This window comes from Equus przewalskii, chromosome 2, assembly GCF_037783145.1.
Source record: "Equus przewalskii isolate Varuska chromosome 2, EquPr2, whole genome shotgun sequence".
Classification (NCBI taxonomy): domain Eukaryota; kingdom Metazoa; phylum Chordata; class Mammalia; order Perissodactyla; family Equidae; genus Equus; species Equus przewalskii.
In genome coordinates this window covers 60,254,547-60,278,006 of record NC_091832.1, presented here as the reverse complement: position 1 = coordinate 60,278,006, position 23,460 = coordinate 60,254,547, and the positions used below count along the sequence as shown (strand labels likewise).

At 44.2% G+C, this 23,460-nt stretch overlaps 1 protein-coding gene across 2 annotated transcripts in view; it reads right to left on the bottom strand.

The window, feature by feature from the left end:
• Positions 1 to 18,902, bottom strand: part of FDFT1 (farnesyl-diphosphate farnesyltransferase 1) — a 35,164-nt gene extending 16,262 nt beyond the window's left edge. The window contains exons 1-5 of one of the 2 annotated variants that reach the window (XM_008531032.2): positions 18,578 to 18,902; positions 9,733 to 9,830; positions 8,747 to 8,930; positions 3,491 to 3,619; positions 368 to 559 (exon numbers count right to left, since the gene is read on the bottom strand). In XM_008531032.2, coding sequence (XP_008529254.1) covers positions 368 to 559; positions 3,491 to 3,619; positions 8,747 to 8,930; positions 9,733 to 9,830; positions 18,578 to 18,676 — 702 coding nt within the window. In that variant the 5' untranslated portion in view covers positions 18,677 to 18,902. Of the gene's footprint in view, positions 1 to 367; positions 560 to 3,490; positions 3,620 to 8,746; positions 8,931 to 9,732; positions 10,139 to 18,577 lie in introns of those variants that run through there. The other variant, XM_008531031.2, reaches the window with a different exon arrangement.
• Between the last annotated feature and the right edge of the window lie 4,558 nt (positions 18,903 to 23,460).

The window sequence follows — 23,460 nt, the reverse complement described above, 5'->3', positions numbered from 1 at the left end:
AGCCCTCTGGCTACAGTAAATGATTAAGGGATGGGCAGAGGAACCAGGTCCTACCAACCAGGCCTTGCTAAGGACTTTTTTGTTAAGCTAGTAGGTTTTGAGTCATAGGATGACATACTCACCACTTGGGGAAAGCCTGTCCAAGAGACAGAAAGTAAGGAGACAGAGCCTGACTACATAGTCTGAACCTCTAGGTTCAGCCAGTCTACCTGGAGCAAACTAAACCTTCACCACATTTTAGACATTCTCTTACGTTGCCTAAGGTAGTTTGAGTTGCGTTCCTGTCACTCGTAACCAAAAGAGTTTAATGGTTTATTTTCAGAGAGTGTTTAAAATTATTTTTCCCCAAATCCCCTGAATGTGTTACCTCTTGAGGCCAAAACTCTCTTCCTTCTCGCTGGTCTTCCAGATAATCACGAATGATGTTTGTCTTCTGCAGAAACAAGCCCATAGAGTTGGCACGCTCTAAGTCTTCACCAACTAAGGGGTCTTCTAACTCTGAGGCCGAGAACAGACGGGAGAGGCCAATTCCCACCAGCCCGGCAACATAGTGACAGTACTGTAAAAGATTATTTTTAAAGTACTTTAATAATGAAATTTTTACTAAAATGGAAACGCTAGAGATCATTAGCTACAAAAAAACACAGGTTCCAAACAGAATGTATAAGATCTCATTTTGATTGAAAAACACAAATATATACTATATACATGTAAGGAGTAAAAAATGTCAAGAAGGATGTGCACAAAAGATTTAACAAAAGTGATCTCTGGCTAGTTGATGTTTTTATTTTTTTACTTGTATTTTCTATATTTCTACAATGCACATGCACTGCTTCTAGAATAAAAGGTTACTGAAACACTAAACTAGTACAGTAAACTTTTTGATATACAAAACTTGAAGTGAAGACAATGAGGGAATAAGGAATATTTGAATAGAAACTAGAATTCTAAGTAGAGTTTAATCTTGAAGACATTTCCAGATCTGGCAGTGTCTCAAAATCCTCACGTAGAACAGAGCACTGCCATTATGTTCTTGACACTGTTTAGAGCACTCTGCAGTCAATCCTCACAAACTTCTTATGAGGTACATACCATTATCACCATTTTATAGATGTGGAAACTGATGCACAGAGAGGTCAATTACCTGGCCCAAGATCACTCATCTAGAAAGTCAGAGGCCAGGGGTTCAAAGCCAGGTAGTCTGGCTTAAGAGGCAGGCTTTAACAACTTTGCCAAAACTCTCTCTCTCTCTCTCAAAAGAGACCTTAGTAAACATAATTCTTAATTGCCAAGGAATTTTCTTCCAGGGGCCGGCACCGTGGCTCAGCGGTTCAAGTTCCATGCACTCCACTTGGGCGTGGGCAGGGTTCACAGGTTTGGATCCTGGGTGCGGACCTACTCCACTCATCAGCCATGCTGTGGAGGCATCCCACAAACAAAGTAGAGGAAGACTGGCACAGATGTTAGCTCAGGGCGAATCTTTCTCAAGCAAAAAAAGAGGAAGATTGGCAACGGATGTTAGCTCAGGGTGAATCTTCCTCACCGGAAAAAAAAGAAAAGATTTTTTTTCCCATAAAAGTGGTTTGTCAAAGCTGCCCTCCCCTGAAAAGAGTATTTCAAGACAACTTAATGGAATACTTATAAAATGAAGGCCCAATGGGCCATCTAAGAATGAAGAGTCATTAAAGAAGGTACGCTCTGGAGCAGAGTTAGCAAAGACCACAAAGCAAAGAGTACCTCTAGTTAAAAGCAATACAAAGCCAGAGACTAATCAAGGGGCACAATGAGATGGCAAAGAGAAAGCACTTGAACTATGTTCCAGGAGAGGAAGAATCTGGAAGGAGTGAAGATGTGCTGAAATTAGACAGAGAGAAATGAGCCTTGGACAAATACAAGAAATTTAAAAAGAATTAATTGAAATTGAAAAACATTAGTACATCACAGTGCTGTCCAAAGAAAAGCCTATTTTTATTTTAAGATAACAGTTCTTCGGGTAGAAATACTCCTAGAATGGAAGTATTTATCTTCCTCCAAAGTTGAAGGGAAAAAATATCTTTAAAAATATTCTATTTTATCTGATCAGAACTTCTGTTCAACAACCCGTAATTAAGCTTCCTGAACAGATCTGCACAGCAGGAAAGGAGTTACTATGAGATAACCAGGGCTGGTCTTGGGCAGGAGGAGTTTCACTTGAAGTTTAAATTCATAAACTGATATTCCAGCAGCAGTCACACGCATGCTCACTGGGGAGCATAAACCAGTAGCTCCAAAGAAGCTGCCATTGAGTTTTGAGGCTTGAAGGATTAAGAGGCTAAACTTTGGATCTACTCTCACTCAGTGAATATGCAGCAGTGTCTCTTGTGAGATCCTAACCTAAACAGTATTAAAGATACAAAATACGTAGACAATTTAGATGTTTTATGTCTCCACTTCCATTGGGGTGATGAATTAGTCTCACAAACCCATTCCAATGGAAAATGGGCAAGACTCTTCGCCCCTATCTTGCATTTTGATGTTCAGTTTAGTCCTCATAGTCGATTAGGTTACTCTGTCTAGACAAGCACTCTCTTCCAGGCCCATACTCCTACCAATATCCTACGCGGCTGCAGGTCAGGAATAACCTCTGACCAAATAAAGGTCATTAAATTTTATTTGCCACATCACCTGCTCTCATAGCCCTTTCTAGCTACTCTGTCTCCTCAGGAAGACAGCCTCACCCATGTAGGGTATCCCACAGCTCATCCTCACATGTATTCATTTATAACCAGCATACGAATCAGGAGAGGGGTGTCACGAAACTTGGAACATCTCTTGTTGTCCTATTTCTTAAGGAGATGCTGGGAAAGGAAGAAGTAAGGTATTAGAGAGGCACTCACTCCTCAGCATAACACACCTATGATCCAAAGTTAACACCTCTGGATTCTCACGAACCTTTCCTATTTCTAAGGAAACAGACGCATAATATAATTTAACAGGGTAACTGATAATTATTTCTCCTAAGTAAATGGGGCCAAGCTACACTGAGTTCAAAAGCAATCTTATGTTAAGATGGAACTGGAAATGACTCAGATCCTAAGGTACCTAGACATACACACATACTCGGTAATGGAAAGGAAAAAAATAACAAAAAACATGTTTTTAAGATTTGAAAATTACTGATATCTCTATATAACATAAAGTAACTTGGCCACTTACCTAAAATTTCACAGCAAGTCGAAGACACTTTTATAAGCTTAATGACTGTACCTCTGGGACAAGTTATATCTACTTCAGCTTAACGGTAAACTCTCCAGGGCCTGGGTTATTTCAAGTATTAAACTAGAAGCCCCTATTAAGTGTTTACGATGAGACATTCAAGCTAAATAGACGGGTTGTAAAACCAGAAAACCCAGAACTGGTGGACACCTTTGCCCTTGTTCTGAACTTCGCGATGAGTCCTGCCAGCCCTGTCTTAGGCACCACACACCGACAATGCTTTACGGACACTAACCTTGTCCCACTCCCGTTCAGATGTCACGTGCTTATCCAAAAACTCCGCCATCCCATATCCCATTTTCCGGCAAATGTCAACAATCACTGTTTGGTATTTCTCAGCCAGATTTCGAAACTCGAGGGAGATCTGAAATGGAGATCATAAAAAGACAGAAAGAATGAAATATGTATTTACACTGGGAACCAACATGGTACCTATGGATCATAAAGCAAAGCATAGCAGAACTCGTTATCAAGACTCCCAATGATTCATCTATAAGCCTAACATCTAGGTTATCACCGTTGTCTACATTTTAAATACTAAACTCAGCAAACTTTATAAATATTAAAATAGAAGGGTCTAAAAATGGTAAAGTTCCTAGATTCAAAAGAAGATTCAATGTCTTACTATACACTCATCTTGCCAATGCATAATAAATGAGATGCTTTCACATACAACTGGGCATTTAATGGTAAGAATTTTAGGAAAGGCCTCATTTCAGATAGACCTCATGACAGGGAAGATTCCCGCGTGCAAACATCATCGAGCACGTCCTACGGAACAAGTGCTGTCTGGGCACCGGGGATACACAGCCGGGAACGACCAGAAACTCAAGTAAAGTAATTTATATTCTATCGAGGAGATTAGCCAACCATTTTCTATCATCAGTCCCCAAATTTATAGCACCTAAGTTATAGCGTCTCCCCCACGATAAGGCTACACTTTTTAATTCCTTCAACAACTCAACTTAGCTCAATTTGAAGCATAGTACCCAACATTTTTCTTCAGAGCCCAAGCTCCAATGCAAAACAGTAGGACTGATGTTTTTAAAATTCATTGCTACTGCACAAATATGTTATTGAAGTTCAAAGAAGTGTTTATAGATGATCAAAATACAATACAAAAACACCATGGAACTTCTTAAATAAAATGCTACAAAATATTAAGAGCCAACGCATGATACTGAACACAGTGAGCAGACTTCGTTAAACACCAAAAGTGTGAGAGATACTTGGTCTGTGTTGACAGAAAGGTGAGAAAAACTTTCTCAGGAAACACCTAAATTTGAGGACCTGAGGGAAAAGCAGCTGGCTGCAGGGCACTGATGGGATTCAGAAGCCTAACTAGTTTAGGATTACTCTGAGGAGTATCGACTGTTAAACCCATAAAATCAATCCAACCTTTCCAGAACAGCTGTTCCAACATAAAGCCAAAAGGTAACACCTATAGTTACCAAGAGAGCGACTCTCCCGAAGATTACCTGAATCCCTGAGTCTCCCTGGGATCCCGCTCTTTCCACAGATCCCTGGCCGGGTCAGTTCTATTTATAAGAAAGGAAAGGCCAGGGAGGCGGGGGAGGAGGAGCAGCTTAGACTCTTAAAAACAAACACTCCAAAGTAAACACTTCACTGCTGAATATGAACCATCCCTGGCAACAACTCTTTGGCACTTATTACATAATTATATAATTCAAAAAATGAAAAAAATAGCTGGGGAAGAGCGACAACGAAGAGTTCTGTGTTTTCCCAGAAACCCGAGGGAGGAGGGAGAGCACTGCGGACTCGCTCCACACTCAGCGCCATGTTCCCTAGACTAACAGTGACTGCCGAATGGAGTGGGCCAGGATGGCCCTGTGCTGCCCGTCTGGGTAAGTCTGTTTCACAACCACAGTTGATTTCTACGTCCTTGGGTCACTCTCTGGTGGCCCCAAGTCCATGAAGGAAGGATCCCAGGGTGAGTCCACGAGGATAAGGGAGAGAGGCCACATCCCAAGGAGGGCGCAAGGGTAGTGTGATGCTTCCATTAACCTGTAAATAAAAATTCTCCTCATAAACCTTGGGCTGTTATGATCAAAACACTGGGTCACTCTACCTTCACGTACATGTGGAGTTTTATTTTTAACCATTTTTTAAAAGGGGCAGTACAGTACAGCAGTGATTAAGCACAAGGGTTCTGGAGTCAGACCTTTTGGATTTGAATCTTGGTTCTGTCAATTAACTTCACAGGTGATTTCAGGCAAGGTCCTTAAGACTCTTGTGCCTCAGAGTCTTGTATCCTCATCTACACGAAATGTGGATAACAGCACATCACATAGATTACCTGTTAAAACTACACTAATATAAAATAATATAAATGGTAAATCAATAATGAAATATATTTTATAACTAAGTCATAGCTCAATAAATATATGCTATTATTGCTATTATCATTTAAAATACTCTGTTATTAGAGGTAGATCTCTAAGACTACTAGTTTCTACTAGTACCAGATGAAAAAGATATACTCTAATTAATCCATAAGATACAATGAGAGGTCTAGAAAGCCGACTCTAAATGATATCAACTAACGACCACTAAGGCATAAAGCGCCAGGGTCACCCTCAATGCAGGCCGACTGTGCGTGGAGAAAGAGTCCACCTGGTTAGCACACTCTAAGCTTAGCCCTAATTCCGTGGGGCCTGGGAAAAGGGCACAAGAGGGGGCCCACATACCAAATGGCTTGAAATTTAAAAATGATCGATCAAGCTAGTAACTCTTCTCCTGCCTTGACAAACACACCTTCATAACAACCTGCAGGACTCACGTGTGAATTTAAAACGCCTGGGCTCTCGGACTTTTGTTCCAAAATGCAGCAGGGCCAAGACTGCGGATCCCCACTGCCGACCCACCCTTCCCTTCCCACCGCAGCTGTCCGGCACTGGGAGGAGGGATCTCTCACTCATGTGTAAGGACACCTCAGCCTGCAGGGCCCTGCTTCATCCACAACCCTCTGAACAGCCGTCCTTGGCCGCTCTCAGGCCTAGGGACACTGTCACTGGTGCACGGCCCACCCTGGAGGAGAGGGGCCTGAGGAAACAGACTGTGGACCCTGGAAGTGGGCTCAGGGAATTAGGGGCAAGCAATTCCAGATACCCAGGACATGGTCTAGAAGGGGAGCCACCTAAGCTCCAGGTGGGCACACTCCCATAGCCCCAGGAACCCCTCACGCTTTCGAGGGTGAAGAGGCCCAGAGTGGGGCCCTTTAAAGTAAGGGGCCAGGCGGAGGGGCCCTCCTTGCCTCACTTTGTGTGAGGCCAAGCTATCTGTCCTGCCCTAGGACCCAGGCAAAAACTGACTGTACACCTAACCCCAGGCAACTGCTTCACCCTTCAAATTGTGCATCTCATCTCAAGGAGATGCTGGGATGGGTCAGCATATACACAAACCAGTCCTTAAGATTAAGGCACCAGAACTTCCATAAACTCCTATCTCAAGCTGAATCACACACTGAAAGGACCTCAACTCAAGGATCTTAAAATTACACTCCCACAAAACACGCAGCTTCACGTATTTCATCTTCATAAGGATATAAAAGGTTAACAGGAGCAGAACAGTGATGCCCGGCCTATGCTTTGTGCTGCCCTTTACTCCACCAGGGGCAAGTCTGCCTTCAGGAGGGTAGCATCTGCCTGCTCTCTAACCCTACCACCCAAAAGAGGAAAACATGGATTTAATGTTCAAACTGAAACTTGCCAGAACAATGTGCTGTTTTTCCATTGGAATGCTGTATTTATAAAGGAAGAGACTTAGGTTTTGTAACCATATTGGAATACTGTCTAAAAACTTACTAGCTATACTTGCAAAATGATTTTAGCATTCACACATTTTCATATTCTCTCATTTTTGCTGAGTAGATAGGGCTGCCTTGATTTTTAAAATACCTATTACATTCATCCCATGACCAGAAAGTATTTAATTGGTATGAACGTACTCAATTAGGAAGTAGTTTGGGAGGTTGTCCTTGTTTTCGGAGGCTTTAGCTAGAATACATAGTTAATTTTTTAAAGTGAGACTACACTTCAATTACCAATGGGAGGGAGCCTGTTTGCAGCATTTCCTCTGCTTCAGCAGTTGCAAAAGCTTCTGAACGAATGTCCATGGGTTTCCAGTCAGAGGGAATCCATCCTCTGGCCCTGTGAGAGGTGCCCTGTGAGAGCCAAATCACCGGTACCTTCTCCAGGTGAGAGTTCTTAATCCTCCTCCAACTATTCTTTACAGATTCTTTCTTTCTTCTTTTGTATCACACTGTGTCAACTACGCCTAATTATTCTCGAGATTTTTTCCTTTGGTTTGTATTGTACTGTAACGTATTTTTGGTTTTGACACTGAAGATGTGACCTCAGTAATCTGAGGTACCCCTTTGCTCCGAAGGAGTCTTTCCCAAACCTTCTATTGTAATGGGTGGATTCCTCACCTCCCCACTCAGGAATAAAGATTCATTTCAACAGCAAGAGTCACATAAGGACTCTTCTTTCCCCCAAATTCTGGCAACTGTGTACAAAAAGAAGGGTTTCTTTGCACTAGTAGGGAACATGAGACTTCGCTAAATCAAATCTTTATTTAGAAGATATGGAAGAAACACTTATTTGTGTGATAAGACATGCAAATTCCAGAAAACTAGGACCTAGTCACTTGTGTAACATAAACTTGTGGGATTTTCTAAAGTTCAAGATTTTAATTATAACTCACTTAACTCCAACAGAATGGACCGAATAGCTAATATTTACAGAATACATAGTATGTACCAGGCACCATTCAAGTACTTTATATGTATGGACTTATTTAATCCTCGCAGCTCTAACCTTACAATTGAGAAGTTAAAGCTCTTGTCCAGGATCACACAGCTGTAGGTGGGAGAGGATGACCCCGCTTCTCAGTTCTCGCCCCAGCTGCAGAGCCCGCTCCCTGCCCCACTGCGGAGACCCTCTGTGAGCAGCACGTCCACGCTCCCAGGCTTAGGGGACCCAAGAAGCCAGCAGTGCTAGAGACTTAGGCTGCATTATATAGCAACAGGTTTTGTAAGCTAGCCTGAGAAGCCACCTTTTACAACATCGGAATTTGAATGCATCTTTCCACAGGAAGATTTGGACTTCCAAACATATTGGTAATAAGAATAGGAGCTAACACCATTCCAAGAGCTTTACCTATATTAACTCTTTTAATCCTCAAAACAATACTGTGAGGTAGGTATTATTATTATCTCCATCTTACAGATGAAGAAACTGAGGCACAGACTACGTACCTAAGCACCAGTCAGTAAGTGGGAGAGCTGGGATTCCAACCCAGGCAGTCTGGCTTCAGAGTCTTGGCTACCAGAATTCTTAACCATGACACTATATGATGCTGCCTTCAGACTGCTTATGGCACTGTTCACTACAGGGATGTGGGCCAGCTGACAACAACATCATCAATTATAAACACAACTATATGCAGAAGAGATTTGTAAGGCTGCTACCGTTGGGAAGTCCTCTAGCACTTGTCGATCCTTCTCTTTGCTCTCCGTGAAGCGCCAGTCAGGTTCATAAAGGTACGAGTGAAAGTTGTGTAACAGTGGGACCTTTTTCTCTACACTGATGGTCATGTCATCTTCCAGAGTGTCCAGAGCTCGCAGAACCAGATAAAATATGCATACTGCATGGCTGTAAAAAAGGAAGAGCCATTAATATATTTGAACAAACATCCAAAAATATTTATTTTAAAGTAACATGTCATTTATGCCAGGCTATTTTCTAAACCCTCTTCACCCGCTACTCTACAGAACCATGAAAGGATTCCCAAAGCCCACTTAACGAAAATCTTAGTTTTCCTTTCTTAGATGGAAGCAACGAACTTCTATAGTTTATTTATAAAAAACCTACCAGCTGGATGTCACTACGCCTCCCAGAACAAGTTACATTTAACTAACGTAGAACAACTGTACAAAGACCAAGACACCAAATATTTAGACAGAACGAATACTTTGCAGATAAAAAAATAAAAGAAAAAAGACACAATAACCCTCAGGATAAATACTATCATACATAAAGGCAAGTGGTCTAAGTTCACGTATGTAATCTGCACAGAGGCAACTTCAGAAGAATTAACCCAATATACTAGAAATGCAAAAGTAGGTAAGTGAAGCCAAGAAAAATGCACGACCTGCTGCCAGGACTAAAAAAGTTAATAAACACCACCCCACCCCAAGCCCCGCCCTTCCCTGACAGAGCTGGGCCTGCAGGGACACTATTAGATGGCGAGGCGCCAGGAAGGGCATTCTAAAGTAAATACACGGGCGTTCCAACCCGACCATTTCCTTCACTCTGGTGGGACACCTTCTGGCTAAGCCACAAGCACGGAGGCTGCCATGCTAGGGGCCCCGTCAAAAAGTAGCTTCCAACGACTCACAGTCCCCCGGGAAAGCTTTCCTCCCCCAAGTCAAAACGAGCTGCCTCCGCCACTCACCGCATTTCCCCGTCCAGCGCCTGGATCACGGCCGCGAAACTGCGACTAGTCTGATTCAGATACTTGTAGCAAGTCCTCAAGCTGCTGCTGAGCGAGTCCTGCGGGCAGAGCACACAGGCGGAGCTGGCCGACGTGGAGGAGCAGCAGGGGGACCGGGGCCGGCGGCCGGGGGCCGGGGGGGTCCGCAGCCTGCCGCAGACGCCCTCTCCCCGCGGCCAGTCCTTGGAGGGCCAGGCGGCGGGCGGCAAGGGGCACCCGCGCGGGGTGGCGCCCGAGCCCGTGCCCCTGGGCGCCGCCGCGGGACTCAGCACCAAGGTCCGCTTGAAGAGGGACATGGCCTTGGTGCCGCAGGCGGCAGCGGCCATGGGAATCGCCGAGCCAACGCAGGGTTTTTCCTCCATAGACCCGAGCGGAGCTGGGAGGCGCCCACCGAGGGGCGGGGCGGCCTCTCCTTCCACCCCAATAGGCTTGGGGCGGGCCCACCGGGCCACCCGACACGTGGGGGCCGCCGCCCGCCCCGCCCCGCCCCGCCCCGTCCCGCCTCGCGGCTCCCAACTCCGCCGCCACCCCGTGCCTCCCTCTGGGTCGTCCTCTTCTCTCCAGAGCCCCCAGGCTGCTAACGGGACCCAGTCCTCTTTTGAGAAGCCTGCTCTTCCTCCCTATGACAGAATCTCTCCTTGACCAGACTGTAGCCTGGCTCCTCGGAATCCTCTACTTCTGTGTCTATCTTTGCATGGGCCAATTTTAGCAAGAACCCTCCTAAATTGGTTTGGCCAGAATCCCCCATCCCCATATCTGATCACCCTCACTATCTGACCCGGTTCCTCACCCCCTACCATCCCATCGCCCTGGCCTCCAGCGGGACCTCCCGTGAGGTCGTTTAACCAGAACCCCTCCCTACCCCAGATATTTCTTTCCTCTTAGTAATTTCCATCCACTGATACCTCCACTCTGTTCCTTGGCTATAAATTCCCACTTTTCCTCGTTGTCTTCGGAATTCAGCCCAGTTCTCTGCTGAAGTCTTTTTCTCCTATTGCAGTCGCTTGTCTGAATAACATGTTTTTACCGCTTTAACTACTGTCCAGCTCTCGTTTTGCTTTAACGCTAGGTAAACCTCTACTATCCTCTGGAAAGCTAGCTATTCTTTTAAGATTTCTTCTCATCTTCCCCCTCCAAATCAATGAGTTGTAACCAGCTACTGAACTCTACTCTTTCCTGAGGAAAACAAGAACTGTTTTTCCAGGGGGAAAAAAGCCATATTTTCAATGCAAGCATATCAGAAAGAATTGTTGACTGTTTTTATGTGGTTTGGTTCTGTTTTATAGAGACTTTATATTTTAGAACAGTTTTAGATTCACAGGAAATTGAGTGGAAAGTACAGAGAGTCCCCATATACTCCTCCCCGACTCTATTTTTAAGAGAGAAACGGGAAACATTTCAAATATCTAACAACAGGGGAGTGGTTAAAATATTTCCCATAGTCACTCTGGAATGTTAAAATCGAGACCTGGACCCTAGTGGGTGGGGTCCAGGTGAATTATGTTCTTTTTACTTGTGTGTATTTCCTATATTTGCTACCACGGATGTATATTACTTTGTCAAAAGAGTACAGTTTTAAAAAAAAAATCACATAATTGTGAGAGTTTGACTTTATTGCCATATTCAATAAAAAAATTATTAGTAAAAATTAATATCAGGCTGGCCCTGTGGCATAGTGATTAAGTTTGCATGCTCTGCTTCAGTGTCCTGGGTCATGGGTTCAGATCCCAGGTGTGGACCTACACACGGCTCATCAAGCCTTGCTGTGGCGGTGTTCCACATACAAAATAGAGGAAGACTGGTACAGATGTTAGCTCAGGGGCAATGATCCTCAAGCAAAAAAATAAAATAATATTTACTGAGCACCATATATTAGTAAAATCACTTAGTACAGTGTCTGGCATATAAAAATACTCAGTGAAGCTTTGATGAATAGAGGAATACATTCATAGTGTATTCAAAAATTATTCACCAACTCCTTCCTTCTCAAAATGTGGAGAGGCAAGACTTCACAGTAAAATAAAAGAAACAGGATAGTGGCCATTTGCTGAGCCCCGCGGCAGCTCCTCACACTCGCTGGTGTTACCAGGCCACAATGGTTCCTCTCACTGGGCTGCCACATGTTTTAATCCTCAGCTACAACTAGTAATGGTTCGGGGGCTGATGTCTAATCATGAGTTTCAATAAATGCAAAGGTGCAGCTGCACTGGTTTTGAAGAGCAACCATCTTAAAGAACGCTACCCTCCTCTCCAAGGTCAGTAAATCACGTCCCTCTCTCCTTCCTCCACCATTCTTTCTCCAGTCACCTATTTGTTTTCAGTACCCCACACTGTAACAATAATTTCCTCAAACTAGCAAGAAGATACAGGAAGGTATAACTATGAAATACACTATGGAAAACACTACTCACTATAAAAATTTCCACTGCTCGATTCCCATGAGCTAGGGGGAACAAAAAGCCAGCCCTCCTGCGCCTGTCCCTGGAGCCTGCCAATGTTTTCCACGGCTGTCTGAGAGTGAGCGCACTCCCCAGAACTCTCCAGCAAGAGAAAACAGGGAGAAAGGGCGTTAAGGCAAGAGCGTGCAGTGGCTGCAAGGACAAGACTGAATTCATCAGACTGGTGCTCCGGCCTCAAGCTGAGACAGTTCCACGGTGAACAGCCACCGAGCCTCCCCACAGCCTTCCACGGAGACGTGAAGTAACACAGGTTCCCTCAGAATTGGGGGGACCCCAAAAACTTGAGAACTGAATTTATGTAACAACCAAATTAATAGCTACCATTTACTGGGCAGCTACTACAGGCCAACCACAGCACAATCATTACCTTTAATCCCTAAAAAGCCCTTTGAGGAAGGTCTTAGAGACCTACAATCCACCTGAAAGCTTCATGAATTCAGAATTTTAGAAAACAGGCAATAAAATGCATATACAGCCCCAGTCATGGTAGAGTAGCACCCCATAATTGACTATTAACACTTCTTCCACAAAACATTGAATATTTATATAAGCGGGATCACTTGAATTCAGGTCAGGTTTGCTGGCCAAATTTTGACTTATGAAAAAACTCTTCGTTTTCAGACCATTTTGGAGTTGGGAAGTCGTGGTTAAGGGATTGTGATCCAGCATCTCTATTGTACAGATGAAGAAACTGTCGCTCGGAGGTTAAGTTACCAAAACTTACTCAGCTAACAGTCAGGATTTAGAAACAGACTTCAGATATTAGTCTAAATAACACGATTTAGACTTGCTAGGAGTCAGATGGGCCTGATCACAAAACACCTGCTTTTTCCATTGTGTGCCCTCTGAGTGATGTCACACAACTTGCAGGTGGCAGTAGGCCCCTAGATTTACTGATATGCTCCTAAAAATTCAGTATAAATCAATTCCACCGAATCCTGAGTTCTTACAGCCAAATCCTTCTGTGATAGAAATAATTAGCCCTCAATACCTAAGGTAAATTTTTTTCCAGCTTTACTTAACTTAAGATGACGTTAAGTGAAGGAAAATATTTCTCCCATGTTTCCTCTAATTAGAAGTACACTCAACTATTTTTCAAAAATGGCTTGGGTGGGGGGGTTAAAAAGGGCTCAGAAAAACTGCAACTAACACCACAAATAATATTGTACTGTATTGTTCATCAATCTCAGAGCTAGAAGAGGGACTAGCCCAAGTCTCACTTTTAAAAACATTCAAAAGATTATACCGTGAAAAGTCTTTCTCCTACCCCCTTACCAAGCCCACCTAGTCTCCTCTCCAGGGGTAACCAACGCTACTATTTTCTCCAATAGTCTCATTTTATACAGAGAAAAATGAGACTCAGAGAAGCCAAGTCTCTGAACCCAAATCACAACCCGATAAATTGTGTGCCCTGACTTCAGACACGCAGATCCTTTGCCCTGCTATTATTTTTCTTTGTAGTACTTATTTCCACCTGAAATGCTGTATATTTGCTTTTTAAAAATTCTCTCTCTCTTCCTCTAGAATGTAAGCGTTATAAAAGCAAGATGTTCACCTATCTTGTTCACTGTTGTATCTCCAGCACCTGGAACAATAACTGGCATGCAATTGTTGGTCACATATTTGTTAAACGAAGGAAGGGGAAGGAAGGAAGAGAGGAAGAAAGGAAGGAAGGAGGGAAGAAAGGAAGGGAGGGAGGGAGGTTGGTTGGTTAATTGGTTGGAAGGAAGCTAATACATGCAGAATTGGGAAGGGAAGAAAGAAACTAGGAATTGTAGAGTGCCTGTGATGTGCTGGGAGCACATGCGACAGCCTGGGATCTGGTCAGCTGTCTGGGGCTAAAGCCTCTGCTCCTTATCCCAGGTGGCCCCCAAACTGGAAGCATGGAGGTCTTCAGACAAGCCTGGGTTGGCATCCTGGAACCACCACTTGGCAGTTGTGTGACCCTTCAAAAGTGATGTAGTTACTTTATGCCACTATTTCCTAATCTGTAAAACAGCAGCAATAACAGTACTTATCTCTTCAGCGTTGTTGTCAACACTGACTAAGGGTGGTAAGTTACAAAATGGCCACAAAAGTTTGTGGCTTTTTCCATCGGAGATGGGGTCTTTTTCCACCTCTTGAATCTGGGTTCCTCTTATGAGTTTTTGGCTAACAAGACAGTAGCAAATGTGACTCAAGCAGAGGCTTGGAAAGTGCACGCACATGGGGTGTGCATTCTTCCACTTGCCACGTGAAGAGTCTGGGGGCTTGCCTGCTGGATGATGAGATCCATATGGGCCAGTCTGCCCTTGACACTCCAGCCTACAGCCTGCTAACCATCAGACTGTCAAGCCACAAGCTGACTGGCTGGCTGAGCAAGACCAGTAGAAATTGACCACGCTCGTCCAGACCAGAACTCCCCAGCTTTCCCAGAGAATTGTGAACTAAGTAACAGTTGTTATCTTAAGTCACCAAGTTTGATTTTTTTTAATTGTGGTAAAATATACATAAAATTTACCACGTTAACAATTTTTTTTTTGAGGAAGATTAGCCCTGAGCTAACATCTGCTGCCAATCCTCCTCTTTTTGCTGAGGAAGACTGGCCCTGAGCTAACATCCGTGCCCATCTTCCTCTATTTTATATGTGGGACGCCTGCTACAGCATGGTTTACCAAGCGGTGCCATGTATGCACTCGGGATCCGAACCGGCGAACCCCGGGCCGCCAAAGCAGAATGTGCGAACTTAACTGCTGTGCCACCAGGCCGGCCCCCCATGTTAACCATTTTTAAGTGTGCAGTTCAGTAGTGTTAAGTACACTCACAATGTTGTGCAACCAATCTCCAGAACTATGTCACTCAGTTTTGGAGTGGTTTGGTACTCAATGAAAGCTACCTGAGATAAGAGACTTAAAGAGCTTAGCACAGTGCCCGGCAAACATAACAACTTAATAAATGCTATTATTATTATTATTAGATTATGATTAATAGTATCACTATTAATTAGACTACTCTAACTCATAATACAATCTCCTCCTAATCTCACTCACCTGCCAAATTAGTGGTCTAAAACCATACTAGCTGGTTTCATCACGTCCTAGTTCGCCCTTTAACCGCTACCTGCTGTCCTGGCTGCAGCTCTGCTTCTGGACTCACACACTCACTTACTGAACTTTGCACTTGTAGCTCACATGCTTCAGCCCCAGCCAGGCTGGTGTCCTTATCTTTCCACACACTGTGTGTACCTATATGTCTTGGCTCATGCTGGCTTTTTCCACTGAGGATCCTCCCCACTAATCTAAACCTAACCTCTTCAAGGCTGACACCTTACAACGCACTTTTCCTGTGTTTTCTCAACGCACTTTTCCTGTGTTTTCTGAAAACTTTCCACTCCAAAACATTGTTACTTCACTAAAATTTCCGGAAAACAAAATGTACTTCAGAGTACTTGGCACTTCCCAGGTGATCTTACTTTTGTACACCTGTTCTCCATGGGCCTGTGAACGTGTTTACGGCAGGCCTTTTCCACTCTGTGTTCATCACACACAAGTGTGACCAACTTTTAGCCCAATCTGGACAATCCTGTGCTTAACGTGTCTCTGTGGTCCACCTCAATGATGAGCAGATGGTGGGGTCAAGAGTGAGTTCTGGAGTCGGACTGCTAAGGTCAAAGACAGGCTCCGCCACTGAATAGTTGTTGGACCTCTGGCAATTAATGAATCCCTCTGGGCCTCTGTTTCTTCACGTATAAAACAGGAAAAATAATAGTAGCTTCCTCATGGGGTTACTGGAAGGTTTAAATAATAGATGTAAGGAAGTGTTGAAAATAGTGCTGGGCACATAGTAAACCTCAATGAATGTTAGCCATTATGGTGACACCCTTTATGTAAAAGGGAAGGATCCAGGTGTAAAAAGTCTTTCGGCAGGGCATCCAGGTGGAGGAATAGGTCCTGAACAAGTGCCACTGGGGATCTGGACTGAGCACAATTTAAGCCCACGGCATGAGGAGACTGCCTAAAAAAGTCAATGAACACTGATGGGGGGGCGGGGGTGAGATGGGGAAAAGGATTTTAGTTGTATCTGGACATTTCTTAAGAAAAAAAAAAATGAAGCAAATATAGCAAAACTTTAAATTTAATCTTAGAAATAGACACAAAATGATTTGTTACAGTATTTTCAGTATTTTTCTATTTTCTTGAAATACTTTATAATTAAAGAAATACAGCATCCATAAGAAAGGAATTTAAAGTTCTGAAATGACCAGACCCCACCTGAAGTACTGTTCAATTTTGGACACGAGACTTTAAAGGGAGAGAGCCCAGGTTGGTAAATAATCTGGAAAGAGTGAAATATAACGAATAACTAAAGGAAAAGCACAGAACGTTTGGCTCAGATATAAGTATTCTTAGAAAGAATATGAGAGTTCTCGCAAAATACTTCAAGTGCTGTGTTACAAAACAAGGATTATATTCTAGCTCCAGAGGGAGAAGAAAGAGTGTAAGTTCAGCTCATTACATGGTAACACTTCCTAAAAACCAGAACTACCTGGAAATGGAGGGGGCAGTCTCCAGAGGTATTGAATTACCTGTCACAGGAGGTGTTCAGGAGACTGAACAAAAAGCATTGTAAAGCAGTGACTATATATCTGTTTTAGGCCCCAGATCCCTTGACAAATCTGATAACAGTGGAAACCATTCTCCTCCCCCCAAAACACACAAATGTATAATAATCTAAATATTTGCAAGAATTTCAGGAAAGCTCTAGGTGAGAACTCTCAGTAAGAATCTCTAATTAAACAAATATCTACTGAGCGAGGAACAGGAGCAATGTAAAGCTGTTTTTCCTTCAGGCATCCCTGAGATTAATCCCTTATCTCAGCCAGAAATGATTTTTCCCTTCTGTGAATTTCCTTATGGCATTTATTATATTCTGCCCTATTTACTTAAGTTTATCTTGTTTAAAAAGCCAGAGGTTTTTTTGAGAGCAGTGCACCCAACTGTTGTTCATTAATTCACTAAAGGTACATCCAATAAGATTCCTATTTTCAAATAACTTAAAATCCAGAATCAAATATAGAACCTTAAATCTGAAAGGGACTCTGGAAATGTAAAACCAATTCACAAATAACCACAATACAAGGCTATGGGACTGACATAAGCTTGAGACAATGGTTCATAGGAAACATGAAAAGGCATCTCCTTATAGTGCCTTCCTAAATTTTCTACAAACAGTCTTATAACGTTTTATTGACCTGACAAGATGGTGAGCTCTCTGAGTGTCTTATTTGTTTATACTGCCATGCTGCCATGCTGCAGCCAGTATAATGCCGAGCACCAAATAAAGGTCTGTGGAACGGTCAAGAGAGGTGGCTCTCATTTAAGCTAGACACTGAAGGATGAGAAGGATTCCGAATTATGAGACAAAGGGAAATTTTTTTTCTGATGGAAAATTAAAGTGTTTTAATAAAGGATACCAAATTAAGAGTACATTTAAACAAAGAACAGTTTTGATTGTGATATTTCCCTTGGGGAAAAAAATTTTAAACTTTTGATATAATCCACTAATTGGGCTCAATGTGTCTATTCATTCAATAATAACTTAAAAGTAATTTTCTTGTTGTTATACCTTTGTAAGCATTCATTTAGCAAAGGGTACAGGAATGAGGCAGATAAAATATAAACAAAACTAGGTCTGGCCTTCAAGCAGCCAACAATATAGTTGATGGACAGACATAGAGATAACTAGTAAGAACCTGGAAGAGTAGATATGTGTTATAAAAACTGAAGGAGCAGCGAGGAAGGAGACTGATCAGACTGCAGGAAAGTGCAAGAAGCATATGGAGGAGGTGGTGTAACCGAAAACTGGAAGGATAAGTAAGGCTTCATTCCAGAAAAGGTATTCAAGTGACAATATCTGCATAGTTCATTATACTTACAAAATTCTCTCAAGTCCTCGCCCACTTAATCTACCCATATAACCTCATTTTGTAACCCATGTATTAGGAGCAGATAAACGTCAATGTTCACGGACATAACGAAATGTGAAGCAAAACTATCTGAAAACCAATGCCTTGAAGGAGCAGAAACATTTTAAGCAGCAAGACAACTTGGGGCAGGGTGGGGAGCGAGGAAGAGAGGCCTGCCGAGGGGATCTAGTCCAGCAGGGCCCGCCGTTGGGTTAAGGAGAGCGGAACCAGGCAGGGCGGAAGGGGCCACCTGATGGGGCGGAAATCTACGCCCCGAGGGAAGGAGGGAGCTTGAGGCTGGCCGCATCCCTCGCCCTCGATTGTGGGGCCAGTCGGCCAGACCCGCAGGCCGGCTGCCCGCAGCCTCCCCACCCCGGCTGGGATGCAAGGATGCTCGGCCCACCTGGTCCATTTTGGGTATCACCTTCCGCCGGCCCCCCATCTGGAAGCGCAGCAGGTTGTAGAACTCCTCGGGGTGCCCCAAGCACTTCACGAACTCCATCCTGGCGGCGGCAGCGGGCTGTCGGACCTCCGGCTCACCTCGCAGACACCTATAGCCGGCACCCGCCAACCCACGGCAGGATTAGGCGAAGTAGGCACGGTGGGCGGGGCGGGGCGGGAGCAGAGGCGGGCCCAGCGCGGCGGCGCCACGCCCACTTCCCGCCTACCCAAACGGCCCTCCGGCTCCTGCGCCGCTTCCCCGAGGCGCGTGGGGTGGACTGAGGGGCGCTGATTGGCCAGAGCTGCTCGCACCAGGAGCACGCCGACCAATCGGTGGCGGGATGAGGCTGGCGTGACGACCACACCCTAGAAGCTAATTGGAAGGTGAGAAAGAGGCAGGCGAGTGGGATTGGTGCTCCTAATGGGGGCGGGCTTTTGTTTTCTTCCGCTTGCCCTGCGCCAGTCCAGAGGTGCAAACCCAGCCCTCCCGGAGCCGGTACTGTGAGAGCTAAGCAGGCGAGAGTCTGCTAGGATTTTGTCGATAAGCCGTCCGCGTGTTTAGCTTTGTCTGTCCTGCCAGCTGGGTTAGCTCTTCGGTGACGCGCTCCGCTTGGAACCGCGTCCCGCGTGAAGCCGCCGAATATTTAAAAGGCTGGTGGGCCCACCACTACGCTGGGTCTTTAGAGCTAACACAGGAAACAAAGCTTGGCAGTCATCCGCCACACCCACCGCACAGTACCTTTTACCTGCCTCCCACATGCAGCCCCGCGGAACACCTGGGACCGGCCCCAGCAGTTCACTTCGCCCTGGGCAGTGTCAGTCACTCCTGAAGTTTCAACTGCCCTCTTTAACGTGTTTATTTTAGATCCCGCTTAGTCCCAAGAAATGATTTGAAGCGTTTCTACGACCTTTACAAGGGTGATGTGGAAATTTATATCTCCATCCTAGATCTCTCACAAGCTCTACAAACTACTTGGTACCGAGGGCCCCCACCGCTCAGCCAGAGATCCTTCTAAAATTTAAGTCAGATCAGATCCCCGCCTAAATTCCTGCAATGTCCCTCGATTTCACTCAGTAAAAGACAAAGCTCCTACAAAGGTCTACAAAGCTCTGCTTCATTAGCCCTCCACCCCATTACGTCTGACCTCCCCTCTTCCAGGCTCTTTCTCTCTGGCCTTAGGGCCTTTTGTCTAGCTGTTCACTAACTTCTTCCTGCAATATTTTCCCCCTAGATATCCAGTTGGCTAACTCCTTCGCCTCCTTCAAAACTGTGCTGAAGTCTCATCTTCTCATTTAGGCCCACCCTGGTCACCCTATTTTATACTGCAGCCTGCCCCACCACCACCACTACTGATCCCCATGTTGCTTTAATTTTTCCCATAGTATTTATCACAGTCTTATATAATACATAATTCACTTATGATGTTTAGCTTTGTTTCCCCTTGCTGGAATGTAAGCTCAAAGATGACAGGTCTTTGTTTTGTTCACTAACACTCCCCCAAGCATCTACAGTAGTGCCTGGCACATGCTAGGCACACAATGAATATTTACTGAATCGAGCACTATCTAGAACACCCCGTTGTTGATGTCCCCCTAACGGTGCAAACTTAACATGTCCATAACTGAAATCTCTCTCCCATTGAACCTGTTTGTCCTATGAATGGCATTAACAGTCTCCCAATTGCCTAACTATAAAATCCAGAAGTGATCCCTAACTCCTCCTCTCTCTCCCTATACCCACCACTTCAAAATCATTCATCAAATCCTATAGAGTCCAATAATTATTCCCCAATCCTATGGAGTCCAAGAAACAAACGTCTCTCATATAATCTCTCCTCTCTCCTCCATCTTGGTTTAAGTCTCATCTTCTCTCTCAAACTACTTTGAGGCCAACTTCCCATCTCTCTCCATCAGTCTCCATGGGGCAGCTAATTTATCTGAAACACACATTTGATTATGTTGGTATCTTGCCTACAATCCTTCAATTTTAAATTCCTCAAAGGAAATGCCTTTCAAGATAAAATCAAGGATTCTGGCAGAGCATAAAAACTCCCTCATCATTTGGCACCTATATTCCCTTTTTTGGATTTTAGCCTCCTATCCAGTCACTCCCCTACTTTCAAATCCTGATCCAGCTCTGACAGCACTTCCAGGTCCCAAACAGGCCACCGAACTTCACGCCTCAGGTTGCGCCTGAATAATTCACCAGCCTGGAATGCCATGCCTTGCTCTTCACCTTGCTATCCACCAGGCCTTCTCTACAGCTCAGGCGGAATCCCCTTCTACAGGAATCCTTTTCTGAAGCTCCCTGGCCTCTCCTTTATCTGTTCTTTGGATTCAACAAACATCCAGTACACAACAGTGTGGCAGACTCTGAAACTAACAAAGACAAATGAGATGAGGTTTTCCACCCCAAAGAGCTTCCAGTCCAGAACCAGAGACAGACATGTTTGACATGATGGTGCTATTTATTAGAAACACAGTTGGAGCCTAATCCAGCTCTTCTACTCTGACCTAGATGCCCAACCGAAGGCTGCATGTACAAATGGACAATGGTCAGACCGTAAAGAATAACAGAACTATGACCCACAACCTATGCAACAATTGGCTTAAAATGGTCAGAACTTGATAAATAACTTTTCTATTTTTTGCCCCCACTTTCAACTCAGAACCAACCACAGAAAGCCAAATATGCTCCCCAAACCAATTACATAAGACACCTGGCTTCTAGTTAGCCTGGTGCCAGCTTCCCTGTCCAGCCTCCTCCAACCACAGCACACTTGACCACTTTCCTTTCTCTTACTATAAAGCTTTCCCACTCCCCTGTGTACTTCTGAGTCTCTGCCAAATGCAAATGATGGTGGCTCATGCCCTTGCTATAGCAAGCTCTGAATAAAGAGCCTCATTTGTTCGTTCTTATTTTGTGGTCTTTATTTCCACAATCCTCAGTCCTTCAATCAAGTTCAGTGGTTCCTCTCATTCTGAACTATGTCGTAACTATCTCTTGTCTGACTCTCCACCTCACCATGAACCCCTTAAGGTCAAGAGACCATGGCTAAACATAACACCTGACCCGGTGCCTGCCACATAACAAGTCTCCACTACTTTTTGTTGAGTAACAATGCTTGAAATCGGGACTATACTGGAACTTTTAGAAGACAGATGGCAGTCACTTATCCTCTCCACCCTCACATGGCACTTTTTCCATAACCTACTGAAACACTTTTGACACTTTTGTAACAAGCCAGCCTCATCCTATTAGTGTAGGGGTTTTCTTCTCTTGTTTATCCTTGTACTCCCAAACCTAGCACTCAGGAGGCATTTCAGAAATATTTATTTAATTACTAGGGCCGCTGAAACCTAACAATAAACTCCAAGTTTTTCACAGCATTAGTTATCACGAAACTCCAGGTCATGAGATAAATACATCTTTCCTGTAGAATCTGTTGAGTACAAATATCTCACTTCTCCTTACTTCTAAGTGAAACCTGGAGTCACCCTCTATGTACCCCATTCTCATCTGCAGTCTCAAGCAAAAGCCTCTCCTTACATCCAACAGGCACATGGACAACAGGAGTCATTCTCTCTGTTCAACTTCCCACTTCTGCTGTTTCTGTACCACCTCTACCTCTTCTCTAACTCTCCTTCACTCCAATTAGGCTATCTATCCCTTCCCTTCCTCCTTTCAGATCTTGAAACTTTCTGCTGAAGAGCCTGGGAGAGGGGCGTGGTTTCTGTTAGCTGTCCACATTTCCGCTGCCCCATTTCTCCCATGCAGAACCAAGTCCATGTAGTTCTGACAGCGCCCACAACGACCTTACAACTCAGCTGCTAGGTGCTATTATTTCCCCATTCTGCAGACTGTAGGTAAGTCACTGAAGTCAGAGGAATTATACGCAAGTCTCCTCCTAAGAGGACAGAGTAGGCATGTGGATTTTTCTTCCACATTTTGCTCTATAAACTTTCGTATTGCTTGAATCTTTTGATGTCTGTAATTTTAAAAATAACTTTAAAATAACAAAATAAGGAGTCTCCTTTGGATTCTTGGCCTTCCACTAGTCTTACCCTGACAACCTTCAACTGTGGGCTAATCTAGCATCCATTTCCTTTTTTTTTTTTTTGATCCTAAACTACTAGACACTGCTGGACAAAGTCGGGAAATGAAGCAACTACCCTAGATCTTCAGTGTGGCTCTAAATTCCCATAATTGTTACAAACCTGCCCATTCTTCCTTTGCACCTCAAAAAACCTCACCTTTGGCAAATTTTCTCTGGATCTGTTTTTTTCTTCCCATCCTAGCCCAGTCATCGTTAAGTGCTGGCACTTGTGTGCTCTCTCCCTCCTGGTTTTTTCCCTCAACTAATCACACAGAAATCCACACATATATCCATCTGTTAATAAATAATGCTCCTCCCTGACTTTCTCTTCCTCATTTCCTTCAAGGCCAACCTTCCTGAAGAGCAGGCTACTCTCATCATTGCCACTTCCTCGGCTCTCAAACAGTTCTCAGCCCCTTTAGGTTGGCCACCACTCTGCACAAATCTCTCTCTTGAAGGTCGTTACGACCTCAAACGTGATCAACTGCCAAATTGAAAGGCCTCTTCTCAATCATTCTCCTTCAACTCAGCATGATTCAACATTATGGACCATAAGCATCTACTCAAAGTTGTTTTTCCTCTGTTAGGTTTGATCTCTCATTGACTGGCTTCTCTTTCTTCTCTTGCCCCTTAAACGCAAGACTCTCTCTTAAGGTTTCACTGGGATTCTCATCTTCCTTCATGCTACATGATCACCCTTGTGAACCTTCTTTAACTGACCATCATGCTGAGAAAATTTCTCCAATCT